This window comes from Python bivittatus, unplaced genomic scaffold, assembly GCF_059951505.1.
Source record: "Python bivittatus isolate LINGU-HERP-01145 unplaced genomic scaffold, Pbiv_v1 ctg000330_np1212, whole genome shotgun sequence".
Taxonomy (NCBI): Eukaryota; Metazoa; Chordata; class Lepidosauria; order Squamata; family Pythonidae; genus Python; species Python bivittatus.
Genome location: NW_028277058.1, coordinates 14,473,225 through 14,489,213, shown reverse-complemented (window position 1 = coordinate 14,489,213; position 15,989 = coordinate 14,473,225). Strand labels below are relative to the sequence as shown.

The window sequence follows — 15,989 nt, the reverse complement described above, 5'->3', positions numbered from 1 at the left end:
CTCCCTTGGCAACATATCAGCCCTCTGCCTGTGTACTGTTGCTCTAATGGCACACACACACACACACACACACACACACCCGAAGGCTTCAAATAATTGCCTGTAGGATGTGGATCCCTATTGTTATAAACATTGTAATGAATTTTCCAATGTAAGAAAATTAATATTTGTCTCTCAACATATTATGCAATTACTTTACCATATTTTGTTGGCATGGAGTTACAAAATTTTCATGCTGAACCTACTATGAAATGGATAATGATGATGATGAAGATGAAGATGATGTGTTACTTTATTTGTTAGCAGTGAAGTTAGCTTTTTCATGGATGGCTATTGTGTTGGGTTGTTTACATGCAGCTGGAAGTTATATAACCTATATGACTTTGGGGGAAAAAATGTAATGATAAGGAAACCCTTCTGAGGATCGTTTGTAAGGCAGTGAAATCTTTGAACATGATTTGAAAGAAGTGCTTCAGACTTCATGACATACTTCTACTACTCATTGAGGCAGCCTGTCTTATTGAGGCTTCCGCATGAAGCCTGAAAAAGTAAAAATCACATTTCTGCTTAAACAGTAGCTTAATGAAGAGAAGTGCTTCTTCTGAATCATTTTTGAAGCCTGGGCTTTGTGTTCTGATAGATTTTGACAGAATCCTGATTATGGGATATGATGAAGAGCTTCATGTCTACAGAAACAATTGCAGATGTTTCACATGCCACTTGGATACGCTACATTGTCCTTATAATTCTGGAAGCATGATAATATAATTCAGTGTTTTTCAACCTTGGCAACTTTAAGGTGTGTGGACTTCAATTCCCAGAATTCCCCAGCCAGCATGCTGGCTGGGGGATTCTGGAAGTTGAAGTCCACACACCTTAAAGCTGCCAAGGTTGAAAAACACTGATATAATTGGTTCATCTAAATTAGTGTTCCCCAATCTGGTGCCTTTTGTGTTGTTTCAGAATGAGGATATATAAGCAAATAAAAGATGAAATAATAATCAAAGAAAAGATTAAAGGAAAAACATAACGTAATGTATATTAGAACCTATAATAGCTCATTATAACCTATAATTACTATTAAATTTAATCTCTGTTTGTTTCTGCCACTGGCCAGAATAAAATATGACAATAGTTTAACTACCTATCAAGATCATCAATAAATGCTGTAAGAAAGAAAAAGAAGATTGCTGATATTTAGAATAGTCCTCGTTTAACGACTACCTCAGACAGTGACTGTTCGCAGTTACAATGGTGATGAAAAAGTAACTTTATGACCAATCCTCACATTTATGACTTTTGCAGGTCTGTAAAGCAAAACTGAAGTAAGACCATAAGCACAGTCATTTTCACTTAGGAACTACTTCGCTTAACAACCAGTTGCTAGTCCCAACTGTGTTGGCTGCATGGACTACCTGAAAGTGCAAAATATGGGAATATTTTTTGCTACGGATTTGATACTTGCCAGCACAAATATAACCAGTGTAAAAGTAATGCCCTTGATTCTTAAATGTCTGTAATAAATTTTGTTGGAAGAACCATGATTGATAATTTTATAAAGGTATATTGGGAAGTTATTTCAAAAATAAAATGCAGCGTATAATTAATACTTTGTACTGTCCTAACAATACAATGATATAGATTTACAGGGGCATTATGTTACCTGCCATTTAAAACAGATAAATAGACTATGCTGAAGTCTAAATAACGTAGCTGCCTTTAAATCAAACTTAAGCAGACCCAATAATTTTGGTTCAGACTAAATTATCATTGAATTCTACCAAATTTCTCTTACTGTATGTGCTGCTAATACCTAAGATGGTCAACGAGTCAAGTGCTTGACCTAGCAGAAATAAATAGGAATTGTTTTTTTGAACCAGCTTTGGAAACCTATTGGCATAGAGCTTATTTTAAGCCAAGACTCAAACCGATGAATGTTTTCAGTTGCAGTGATCTCATAACTTGTAAATGACGTGCTTTTGGGTTAAAAGTTACCATTCATGCGAAACAAAACAAAAACAAATGTTGTTTCATCGAAATGCCGATAACCCACACTGTGTGAGAATTCTCCACGACATCATTTTCAATCTGTTTAGGATAAGTTGGCTCATTTAACTTTCAGTTAACTATTAAAGGATTGCTATTTGTTGAAAACTGTTTTCTTACCATCCTATATAGAATAACATCTCCAAAAAAAGAAAAGAAAAGAAAAAGAAAAAGAAAAAAAGAAATTAACACTTGACTTGTTTTTCTTCTGAAAGAGTCGAAACAATCTATACTGTCATGGAATTAAGATAAAACGTGTGAGATAACCAATGCTTCTGTCCTACATCTCAATACATTGTATAGAATAACAATGTACTTCACAGGGATTATAATGTTATAACTGTGTTTTCCCACAATATTGCATTATTTAACATCATTCTGAAGAGGAATTAGATAAAATTAAAATATTGCTAGCCTACAGTTTTCTAACTAGTGCTTTGATGCTTTCATCATGCTTTTAAATTGCCAGCGGTCAGAATAGTTTCAAGTAATTTGGATAAATATGGGCCATGGAAGGCCATGGAAGGGAAACCTTATGTGGCCTGTTGGCTTCTTGCTGAGAACTTTCTTATCTGTCCATAACTTACCCAAGCTTCTAATTCTTCTCCCAACAGGATGACCAAGTAGGAAATACTGTCAACCTATTACAAGGGAAGAGGCAATTTTAAAGTCACATGATTACATGCAGGGCATTTTACTGATGGAGAGGGCTAATCCTCTTTACAATGTTGCACTCTCTTCAAAAAATATTCCATACAATGAGACATTTTGGTAGTTTGGTTTTATATATGAGACAATGTTTGCTAAAAATGTTGCAATGATAGCTTTGATTGTCAAAGTCATATCTGAATGTAAGAACCCATGTCAGTGCTCCAAATTCATACTGATTTTAGAACATTTCTTCCATAATTCCTTGTTTATCATATATATGTATATCATGGATTTCCTTTTAACTTCTTAAAACGTCTAAGCTTTAATCTCCATTCAAGCAGAATTTGCATAGTTGTTTACCATATGATTAGCAGAAAAAAATTTCTAATATAGAACACTTTGCTTTAAATGCTATTTTTTTTTAAAGAATAAACATTGAACTTCAGGCAACTGTGTCCATGGGGGTGAGTCAGTGGGTGGGCAGGGATCAAAAAACAGACAGAAGTTGTGACAGTGCAACAGAAGCCCTGCTCTTTTGTACATGCATGTGTCACATGTACAAGACAGGGCTTAACTGGCAATGCTACAATTGCCATCTTGCCTCTCTTGACCCCAACCCCAGGATGTTGTTAATATAGTGGCATAAAACCACGTCATCATAAATCCTATGGAAGATGGGTGGAGGGATGTAAAAGGGTAAATAAAAATGTAATATAACCTATATTATAACCCAACATGACAACAGATTAACCACCTGTATGGTAACAGACGTTATCATCAATAAAAATCCTGTAAGAAGCAACCCACACAGAGTAATATGATTTTATTGCCAAAAGCAGTTCAGTTGCAAATATATAAAAGCAGAACATGGGAGTAGTTTTACTTATGGATTATACAGTGGTACCTTGGGATACGAACGCCTCTACTAACGAACATTTCGGGTTACAACCAGCTTTGGCAGGAAAATTTTACCTCGGGTTACGAACTTGCCTCTACTTACGAACCGGATCCGCGGCCATTTTCCCTGCTGCCACGCGGTTGCAGCTTCCTGTGGGCGAGGTTGCGGTAGCAAGGAGACGTTCGGTGAGGCTTGTGGTGTGTTTTGCGGTGTTTTGCGAAGGTTTTTGGTGTGTGTGTTAGCATGGCTCCAAAGAAAATGCAGAGCAGGCTTGGCAGGAGTCAGGCTCTGAAGAGAAAATTGCCTTGGGTTGCGACCAAATTCGGGCGGAGGGCGGAACGGATTAACCGGATTTACATTGAACCCTATGGGGAAATTCGCCTCGGGTTGCGACCAAATTTGGAGGGCGGAACGAATTAACCGGATTTACATTGAACCCTATGGGAAACTTTACCTTGACTTGAGACCAACTCGAGTTGCAACCAGAGTCACGGAACGGATTAAGTTCGTATCCCGAAGTACCACTGTATATATTTTTGGCACAAATATAACCAATATGAATGTGTCAAGAACAACTTATGAAAGTAAAGCGTAAGAATAAAAGGAACCCTTAACAAATGGCTCAATGTGGTGTGATGTCCCATCAGTTGTTTAATGTATTCAGGGGTAAATGTAAAAGGAATGCTTATGACATTAGAAATTTGTTGGGGGAAATGTGATTGTAGTTTCATATGCAGATGATGCTACATTGTTGGCTGAGAATCTGAATGATTTGCAGTGAAAGACTGTATAATTCAACACAATGTATAGATCTGAAAATTAATGTATTGCATCAAAATAGCAAACAGTATTTTTTTGCATGAAATTAATGTTGGAAGAAGCAACGGTGATTGTATGCTCCTGCCCCCTTTGTTATATGGAAGTGAGAATCGAATGTCAGGTGAAACATAAGTGTGCTGAATGCAGTAGGGAATACAATTGTATGCAACTGAATTGAATACAAAAATGAGTGAGCACTATGAAAGAAACAATTGATTCATTTGGTCACATACAGAGAATAAATGAAGTCCAAAACACAAAACAAATAAAGGAAGACTAAATTAGTCAAGAGGAAAGCAAGATCAATAATTTTGGAAAATGAGATGCTTAAAGGAGTAAAAGGATATATTTCTTTTCCTCTCCTTATCCTGTTCGTCTTACTATTTCTTTTTCTTCTTCAGTGCTTTGTGTAACATTACTTACGCCAAAAAGGAATAGTTTTATGGCTTTGCATGAAGAATGTATGATGTGATCTACATTCAGAATTAAGCCACTAATTGTTATCTATGCATATGTATCTCTTATATGCTAGTGCAAAATTGACTAGCGGAAAATAGTCAAATGGCCTTACTTTTATCTAGTTTTATTTAGTAATGATATTTTGGTATGATAAACAATTATCTCCCCAGTTCTAGAGGCAAACAGTATACTGAAAACAAGTGAAATTTTAAAACCACATTTATTTTAATACAAAATGTGTTGCACCATTACAGAAGTAACTTTAACTGTGTATCTTCACATGCATGGATAATATTCACATCTCCATTTAATTGTAACCTTCTACTGGTCTCCAATACTGTTGGAAAATCTTGGTAGAAAATTTCCCTTTTGTGCTTTTTCAATTAGTGCTCTATAGTTATTTCATTTTTGGACTGCTAATGAGGTGAATATTGCAAATTGTGCTTTACGTACACAGTATATGCATTAAAGTTGCAAATTTATTGTGATCTCAAATATTAGATGCAATCTGTCAAGCACTGATGCTGTGCAATTTCTGTACTTTTAAATAAGGCATTTATCAATCTTGCAACATAACGGAAGTAACACACAGTAATAAACCTTAGCACATGACTTGAAGAACTGTAACAAGAAGAGTGAAACTTTTATTGTCCCAAATTTGAATTTATATGCATTTTGACAGATGCTTTAAAATAACAAGCACCTCATTGGCTAGAGTACTTCTTACACAGTACAACCAAAACATTTTTATTTATAACACCGAGGAGCATATAGCATCTACACTTTTAAGTGTATGTACAAATTCAACAAAATATCTACATATAAAAGCTTACTTAAAATTAAACTTGATGCAAGTTATGAAAAACCAATTTATTGGCAAATGAAACTGAGCATTCCTTCAACCATAGGTTGTTATATAAAATTTTATATTTGGAGGTAAACCTTTTCAATGGTAATTTGTGTGTGTGTTTATGAGAGGGAGTTTATAATTAATAGATGAGGCCATTTTTTAAAAAAATTAAACTTAGCATTTATTAAATCAAATGATTTAACTCTTGTGTAGCATTCTATACCCTGTTTCATGCCAAGCACTCTGGTAAAAGCTATATTCTGGTTTTCTGACTGAGACAGAAATGTGCTGTTGTGAACATGCTGTATTAGTATATTATTCTGAGAATATCTGTATCTATATTAGCAAAATATACTAATGTAGCATTTTTGTATAAATCACATAAGGCCATGGAAATGTAAGTTGAATTCTATAGTTTATCTCCATAAAGAAAGAAATCTTAATGAGTTTTTATGTAGTTTAAATACAAACTATTCTAATCAAACCAACATATCTGGGTATTTGAAAATGATTGAATTACTTTGGCAATTAATCACACACTCTTCAGCCAGCTGAGTTGGACAAAATACATTGGGAACATTTCCGCAAGTACCCCTTCTGCATTTGTTTGGTGTTTGTTTCAATGTTACCATGTGCAGAAAAGTTCCTGGTGGAGGATGCCAATTATAGTACATAATGAAATGCACATTATTTAAAGGCACTGAATATATTTTGCCATGTATATTTCTGGAATAACTTTTTATGATTTGAAAATTTTATACATCCATAAGTGTACAACTCCAAAATGAATTAAAACAAAAGAAAACATAAAAGCCAATGTGTACTAGATTTCAAAAATAGAACACTGTGCTGCAGTAATACTTTGTAGATTAAAAAGCCTATAAAATAAGAGAAGCAAAAAGCAGGTATCAGAATCTCAGTTAGCATCAGGGAATGTAAGTGTCATACTTAAAGTCATTTATCAATCATATACTGTACATCCTGTTCCTAACTGTCTTGCAAAAAAGACATAATGACATTAAGCTAGACATTAAGTCACCAAGTTCACAACAATGTCCACAAAGACATTGAAGTTCTATATAATACTACTATAACACTCTGACAATGAAAATGGACTTCAGGAATTTAGTCAAAGACTGTTTAACAAATTACGAAAAATCATTTTCAGTGGCATAACTGGTTTTGTTTGAGATATATGCAACACTTTGCATGCATTATACTGCGGCTGCAGTATTAATTGATGTTGCTCATCTTAAAATTTTGTAAACAAATGCTGTGTAAAATGCTTCCAGTTTTGCATTCTGATTTAGACTTACTTTTGTTATAAATTCTAGCAGTTTCATCTATATGCACTATATGTACTTATCGAAAAAAACACTTCATTTGTTTCTTTTCATGTCTGTAATTTGGGGAAGATATATAAGTGTAATGCAGATGTTGATATGAGACAATTTCTTTAATTAGACAAATGAATTCATTGCATTAACTGGGGAAGGAGCTTCAGAGCTTTCATTTCCTTCTGCAGGTTCTTTCTCTTTTTTACCACTATATTGTCCAATAAAGGAGCCATCCTCATTGAATTGGCCATTGACTCCTTCTCCATAGTCAACTAAACTATCATCACTGTCTTCCTTTTTCACAGTCCTGTCTGAGGGTGACCTGCTTCCTTTTTTCAGAGGCTTGTGGTCATCAGCATCACTGGAAAAAAAAGAAGGAGCCATCTTTTAAAAACAAGTGCAGCAAATATGTTTTCTATAGCAAAGTACAAAATAAATGATGCATACCGATTTTGGCAACATTGTTTTAGTTATTACATGATCAAGACAAATTAATACAGTGCAATTGGCATGGATACATGGTACAATAATGGTATAAACACAAGAAGTTTCCAGTAGCAGAATGCCATTTTCCCCACCGTACATGGCTTTTCAGTGAAAAACAAAAATTCAGCTCCAAATTTTGAAACAAGAAAAAAAAAATGCAAGCATTAGATATGGCCTTTTGGTCTTCAAATACAAAACTTATGGTGTGCATTGAAATTAGTTTGTTAAATTTCTTAATTCTTGATTCCTAAATATGAATGAGGAATGAATTTGATTAAATGAAAAACACTGATTCTTTCATTAGGAAAATATAATAAATAATATGTTCTGTTTGAAGTAATTTGTTACGTTACACATACCGGGTTTGAAATATTTAACCTTACCTTTCAAGAGACCTATATATTCCATTAAAAGGGTACAGAAGAAACAAATGAAAATAGCCTAAGAAGAAGAGCAGAATCTACATCCTGAAAGTGATCAGCATTTAACTGAATCAGAACCAGAACTCAATCACACATTTAAATGTTTACTTCCACAGAATGAATAAATATTTTTTCAAACAGTTGTTGCCAGGAATGGAAAAAATGACAGGTGTCATCTAAAGCCACTGGAGAAAGCGCACAATTATATAAAAGTATATATTTTGCTGCCTGATGCATACCCCCTTCTGCTGAAATTCTAACACATGAGAATGAATACATGGTGTATGTAGCAGATCCCGATTCTAATAATTAACTATGCATAAATTGCTAATAATTTGCACATGCAGGCATGCAAAGTACCTGTTCTTACCTTATTCCAAAGCAAGTGATGCAAGGAAACTATGTTGTGCAGGAGCAGTGCTACCTTATTATATTATTTTAACAAGGATACAATTATACATTACCATAACAATGTAGGATTTATTTATGTAAGAATGGATCTCTTTCTATTTTTATATCCTTAGGAAATAGCTAGATATGTTGGTGAATTTATTATTTTCCAAATCATTATGTCACATTGGCGAGAAATATTTAATTTTTTTTTCTGTATATGCTACTACAGAGGAACAGTCTTCACTATTTGGTAACGAATTGATTTTAAGGGTAACAATTAAACCTGGTGAACATTTGGGTGGTTTTGCCAACATTTTATAACTTTCTTTTCTTGTCAATTTCTGTAAAAAATGTGCACTGTTGTCTATGGTAGGATTAGCTTTTTAATTTTTTAATGTAATTATCGTACTACCACATAGTGCCCTTTTGCTAATCTCCAACAAGGAGCAATTATTAGGTATTTCAATATTCTATACATTCTAAAGATATGAAATATATTTGGTAGAACTGCTTGGTTGAAACCTTTTGGATTAACACATAATACTTTTGTGCTAATCATGGACAACCCAAATAACTATGGATAGTATATAGTGATTTTCCTTTAATGAACATATACATAATATTACAACTTTGACCCAGCCCTATATATATATATAGAGAGAGACAAATATAGTCCTCTGATATGATTCCTGTGCTTATTATATTTAATCTTAATTTTTCCTTCTATTTCTGGATTCTTGTAATCTCTTCCAGCAGCATCTGTAAGTGATATGAAATTGATGACAGGTGTGTGATATTATCACACAAAAGCTACAATTATGTACAATGACTGGCACAAAAATGTAAGTCATGGCGCTTGTGTGATGCTGTCTTCATGGACCTGTTGTTTGCTCCCACTTAGTCTTCCTTGAGGTTGGTCATTTCCTACTTTTGTACCTTCTCTTTTCTAACTTCCAAAAGCACTTAGACCTATATGTTTAGATAAAGGTTAATCTCAGCTTTAAGGCCATAGTTTCAAAGGCCACAGAGAAATCTGGAAAGAATTCTCCAACCAAGAAATTTTCCATCTCTTTCTTGGTTCAAATAATTCAAAAGGGTGACCAAACTTAACTCCCTGTCAATTCCAGGGAAAAGGATCCTGATACTCTGTTTCATCTAGAATCTCCAAAGCTTCAATCTTCCTCCCTTCTCCACAAGCTTGACTAAAGATGGAGTACTGGAAAACAGCTGATAAATATTTAAATCAGCCAAGTCCAAATGCTGGTCCGTAAGCAAGGGATTCATCACTCTCTGTTTTAAGATGGTGGGAAATTCTTCCAGCAAAATAGAAGTATTAATGATTTGAGTGATCATTGGCTGAACAAAACCCCTTGAAGCCCTTATAAGCTAAATCAGGGAAGAATCTTACAGGCAAGTAGTAGCATTAATAAAATGAAGAATCTTAGGCACTCTCTTAGGGGACAAATAATGAAACTGATTTAAATCAAAATTAGTAGAAGGTACAATGGACATGTTAAGTTTAGCATTACCCAATATGACATAAATCCTAGCATAACTCTGAGCACTTGTATGAACAAAGAACCCTGCAAACTGCTCACAGTGGAGTTCAGATGTTATTAGAGCACCAGTGGAACTACTCAAGCCCTGAAAAGCTCCCTTGGACAGTTCTATTCAGCTGCAATCACACAGGAAATCCTTTGCTTTTTCCCCTGTGACTGCTGCACCATAGGCTTTATGATGATGCTCCCCTGTCTTCAACTCTGTACATGTACCATAGATAAGGAACATCTGTCTTCATGTTCCAATGCCAGCACGGATCATTAGATAGCATTAGACAGTCCAACAATAAAGGGAAATCATGAAAGCCATAAGTTCCCCAAGATCAAAAGTCTTGGGATTTCCAACATCACTTCTACAACCATCTGTGTTAGCTCAGTCAGGCATTCTGCTAGATAGTAGAACAGTCTGTATATTAATAAAATCCCTCTTTTCACCATCTATTCAGAATGAGGCACATATGTAAGATATGACATTTGTGTAATGCTGTCATAAACCTGTTAACATTTGTTCCCACACCTTCCTCGGATCTCCATGGGTTCAGATATTATCTTCTAGAATTTTTCTGGAGCTCAGAATTAATATTGTTGTATAGGGATACAGAAATGTGGTTTTGCAATAAATCATCGTATCTATTCATACAGTGGTACAAAATGTTATAATTAATTCTTTTGTGAAGTAGTGGAAAATATTTAGAATTTATTACAAAACTGAAATGTCTTGAAAAAATGAATGTAAAGAGTACAAATTGTTTCAATTTGGCATATGCTTCACTTAAAAATGCTTTGAAATAATGTGTAGCATTATTAATTCAGGTGGTATTTGTTTTATGTGTTATTAGAGAGTATAGGATTTTTTATTTCAAAGAAATTTGTTGTTTTATCAAATTTGCTTGTATTCTTGTTTCTTTTAGGCTTGTTTGACAAGTTACCCATATTTATAATCTAAATAATTAAAAAAAATACTTACATGTTTGGTTGCATTGTTGCTGTGATTTTTCTATAAGCTAGTAATGATGCAGATTCTAACATCTGTATAATTAAAAAACACACAGAAAAACAAAAGTGCAGATTTACCCACACGTGCATCTGCACTAGGTGTGGACAGTGGTGTGAATTTACAGTTACAGCACATGCAAAAATCACTTAAAAAAGGGTTTCCTTCTTTTTGCACACTATATAAAAAAACTAAATTAATATTGCCAGAGGTCTACAGTAAATGTTTAGGAGGGTTGCCCAGATAAACCTCTCTCCACCAAAAAGGGATACATTTAAGTGATGTGATTGTCAAGGTTTTTTAAGGTTTGATAGATCGAGTATTCCTGGACTCTGAGAAACAGGAACTGAGAAGGAAATGGGGCAAAACAGCAGTTCAGTTAAAAAAAGCTAAACACTAGATTCTGTAATTCCAAATGAATGAAGAAAGAATGCCGTCATCTTAAAGGGAGATACCAGGACTAAAGAAGAATGTACATACCACAAGTTCAGAAAAAAAAATCTGGGTTCTTATGGCTATGTGAGTGGGAGGCACTCAAGTAACTGATCTCCCATTACTACAGTATCGCAAGGTCCAATTTTCTTGCTTGTCTGAAGAGGGTTGGAAGTTGGAGGGGGGGGAGAGAACATTGTGCTAAATGTGTTCACATCTATATTGGATTAGTGCTTCACTAAAAAATGCTCTTGCATTCCTTTCTATGGAATTGTTGCAAGTGAACGTTTTCCCACACTTTCAAGAGAAGTTACATTGTCTTCATAATTAGTAAAAATAGGGCAGTGAAATACCCTGATTCCCTTGCAACTGTCCTTCAAAGGTAAGGCAATAAAAGAGATTTATGTAAATTTTAACTGGACTCTTTGTCTTTGGTTTTAATACTTGGTGCCACAACATTTTAATATGGGGTTTTCCCATTGTCTCATCATTAGAAATCTTCATTATCACCATTTTTGTTCTGTAGCATCAGGTTAATATAAAAGCAGGATTCCACGCAGGAGGAACCCTTCTTCTTGTATTGTGTTGAGAATCACCAGATTCCTGATGATGCAGAAATGAGAGGTACAGCTTCAGGTTCTAGAAGATCAAGTCCACATTAACTTGAAAGCAAGTCCCAATAAATTTGGAACGGTACTCTGACTATAAACAGGAGTTGTATAGTTAGTATAGTGCCTTAGATGTACTTGGAATGAATCCACTGAGCTAAATAGAACTTACTCATGATCTACTTATACCTACTTGACACTGAATTGACTATTTAAATTTATTAATTCATTTTATAATTGATTTGTGATATAATTCTGAAATACTATGTAGTTTTAGAAAGGCACAGGCAAAAACCCAAAACTAAAACCCATAACCAAATAAAAAATACCATAAAAGTGCCATACATAACAAGTACATCCATTCTGCTCAAGTAATTTTTTTTCTACAAAATATTCCAAAGCAAAGTTTAAATTAGTGCATTCAAAGTGTCACCTTGATCATTTCAGAAGGACACTTATACTCTCATATTCTCTATGTCGCTTATTCTACTGTCTTTCTGCACTGCAGAAAATAAACTTCTCTCCGCCTCAAGATGGCATATTCTTTCTCCTTCACACTGCTGAAATTTCAGAAGCTAAGTGTGCATAGTGGTTGTTACATTTCAAAGAAATAAGATAAATGTTCAAAGGAAGATAAATGTTTTCCATGAACAGCCTGGGAGTGCAAAATGAAGTATGGAAGATTAGAAAAAATAACTTATTCAACTAGTGCTAAAATACAGATCACAGAAAACAGATTTTAAAGAGCAATATATAAAAATATTAAATATTTCTTATCATATATATTAACACTTTATAATGCTGGACAGTTTACTACATTATTAAGTACTTTTATTCTTTCTGCTTTATTTGTTTTGGAAGCTCTTCTGAAATATCAGAGCAATCCTTATAAAAGTAAAATAACTGTTACATATCCTTTTTTTTTTTTTTTTTAGTTTAATGCATTCTGAAACTTTTGAAACTAAGATCAACACTGAAAAATAAAACTCCTTTAAAACTTAGAAGGTTTTGAATCTCTCTTTCCCGGCCCACATGATTAAGAATACCAGAACAACTACAAGTGAAATATACATTTGAGCACATGTGTTGTTTTTTGTGAGATGAGAAAATTACAATGGGAAAGTCAATCAAGTATTTGCTATTTGCAAGTATAAAACCAGTTTCCATAAACTAACACTGTTAAATATTTACTTCATATAGGAAATATGATATATTATGTCCTTTGGTTAAATTATTCCCATGCTTTATTTCTATGGGTTTCATGAAATAAATAGCAAACTTGAAAGTAATAGATGAGATATGTTATAGTGAAAAGGCGATCATGGAAAAGCATAAGTAAACTGAAACTAAAATATTTGAAAATGTAAGTGCATAAATAAAGTTCATCAACATGTTTAACAAATTCAAATTAAACTTCACCATATCTTTCCAATTATATTTTATTACTTGCTAATTTTCTTTGCATTTCAGGGATAGGCAAATATAATAAAACACTAAAAAGTCAGAGAGTTATATATGCACCTTTTATGTTATTCAGTAGCTAATGGATGACCTTGTCCATCGGTTTCATGCAGATGTTGAATAGGATTGGGGATAGAGTCGAGCTATGAGCATTCCACATAAGAAAATTCTAGGGTTGGACCTCTCCTGTACCAACACTGACTGGAACTGGCTTTGGAGGAAGGAGAAGAACCAGTGCTACAGTGCTCCTTGCTCCCAACCTGCTCAGCTAGCCCAGAAGGATACAATGGTTGATGGTACTGAAGCTACTGAGAGACCTGGGAGGGCAAGATGAATGCATCAGCCCCAATGCAAGCCCTCCAAAGGTCATCCACAAGTGCAACCAATGCTGTCTTGGTATATGTGTCAGCCTCACCAAGTAGTTCAGACAAGAAATCAACTCCACAAGAAGGCTAAAGCCTTTTACTGAAAGGGGCTCTAACAACAGAATCTTACAAGTCTGATTGTGCTGTACCTTCTCCCTATCTCATATTCATATGAATTAGGGAGGTGTCTGTCTGAGCCTCTTCTGCATATTTTCTGCTTGTTCTGGACTTAAGAGATGATTTTCCCCTTGTTGCCTATCTCCATCAAGTTCATCCTCCTTACCCTCTACATTACTGTAACCCAGTCTGATACCTGACTGAAAATGATCCAGATCATTTGCTTCTTCCTGATCCCCCAAAAGCCATGCAGCTACCACCTTCTCAACAACTTTCCCCTAAAGGAAAGGTTGGAGATTGGATAAAAATTGTTCAGTACTGATGGCTTCTTGAGGAGGGGATGGACCATCACCTCTTTCAAAGCAGGTGGTTCTTGTATCCCCCAGAAGCCATGCAGGACCACCTTCTCCTTCAAAGAAACATTTCCCACTGTTTGAACCCAACTACATGCCACTTCCTGCTACTCCATACTGCTGCTACAAATAGCACCAAATATACATTTATTTAATAATTTCATTGTATTAAAAAGGAAATACTTACTAATATTAGATTTTTTACAAAACCAAAATCTCATTTTAAATTATAACTTTTAGTTTATCTAAAATTGAGAACAATTCCTTCCTTGATACTGTGAGGCATCTGTTGTGATATTCACACATTTTGCTAAGCCGTAATATTATTTCCTTCTTTGTGACAGAGTATTATTGTGAACCTAGCCAACAATGATTTATTCAGCAAGCCACTGTTAAGCAAACCAAGCTTAGCATGCTGTTTGTATCCAGCATGGAATCTTGGCTACAACGGATCAAAATAGCATCATGTCATTAGATTCTAACCCCCCCCCCCAAAAAAAATTGAAATCCAGTCAATGCTATTTAGCTCTTGAGCTTGAAGAATAAAACTTAAAAGTATCACCATGAGTTACCTCTTAAGGTTATAAGTTCCAACTGGAAGATATGTATCAGAGAAAAACTGACTACATATGCTTCTCTAGTGAGGCAATATGGAGGATGGGATATGATCAAGCAAAACAAATACTGAAAAAGAGGATTCTTAACATGGGATGGCAGCAAGATGTGGCACCAAGGCAACGTAAGTTTTGGAGGCTTGCTTTTACTACTAAGCCAACTGACTACTGCCAATCCTTAACAAATCACAGCATTCGCTCTAACTAGCTTTGATGCACTGTCCTCAAGAGTTATTGATAGTAAATACCAAAAGATTCTTTTCCATGACTGCCTCTGCCCACGTGACTCCTGCATCACAGAGGATGTATGACATGTCCTATTGTACTGGAGTTTCTACCAAGAGTTATGTGGTATGTTAATTAGGGTCCTCATAAAAGAACCCCAGCCAGAGATGATGACAAGTATGCCTTCTTTCTCCTGGCAGGTCACAACAGCACTGTTACTCACGAAATGCCCAAATTCCATCTGGCTGCTATGAGAGGCAGCAAATGTTGTCCAACACAACTACACTCTTCCCATATCGTTAACATTAATTTTAACCCCATCCCTAAGGGTTTTATTTCTTTGTTTTCTCCTGTTACTGTTGTTTTCATGAATTATGGGGAAATTGATGTATATTTTATGTATTAAAGCTGGTCTATGACTGTAATAAAGTTTATGCTACTATTCTCAGACTATCATTCAATCAACATATTTCTCCTCTGATCATTTGGAAAAGAGGTGGAATTACAATTTTAGTAGAATAAAGAGAATCTCTCCTCTCTATTACACCTTTAGACACTGCTTTGGCAAAGATAGGGACTGCTTCAAGAAACGTTATATTTTCTTATTGCATGGGAGCACAGATCTCAAGTGATGGAAAAAAGTTCAAAATACTTGAACTCTCTGGAAAAAATGTAAGAAAATAAAAGGTTTTTTTCCCAGACAAAGTTGACTTTCCAATTTAATCTACAGTTCTGGAATTTCCTAGTGATCTGCCATCCAAATACTAAACAGGCCTGACATTGCTTAACTTTAAGGAGTCAACCAAGGTCAGCTAGATGCTTGGCATTTACAACTACACAATATACAATGTACAGTAATCACATAAATATTGATTTAAAGTTGAAAAATATACTGAATTA

General features: G+C 34.7%; 1 protein-coding gene across 5 annotated transcripts in view; it reads right to left on the bottom strand.

The window, feature by feature from the left end:
• Positions 1-5,120: 5,120 nt before the first annotated feature.
• Positions 5,121-15,989, bottom strand: part of NRCAM (neuronal cell adhesion molecule) — a 121,343-nt gene continuing 110,474 nt past the window's right edge. For all 5 annotated transcript variants that reach the window (XM_088141732.1, XM_088141731.1, XM_088141733.1 and 2 more), the window contains one exon: positions 5,121-7,421. In XM_088141732.1, coding sequence (XP_087997858.1) covers positions 7,184-7,421 — 238 coding nt within the window. In that variant the 3' untranslated portion in view covers positions 5,121-7,183. The remainder of the gene's footprint in view (positions 7,422-15,989) is intronic.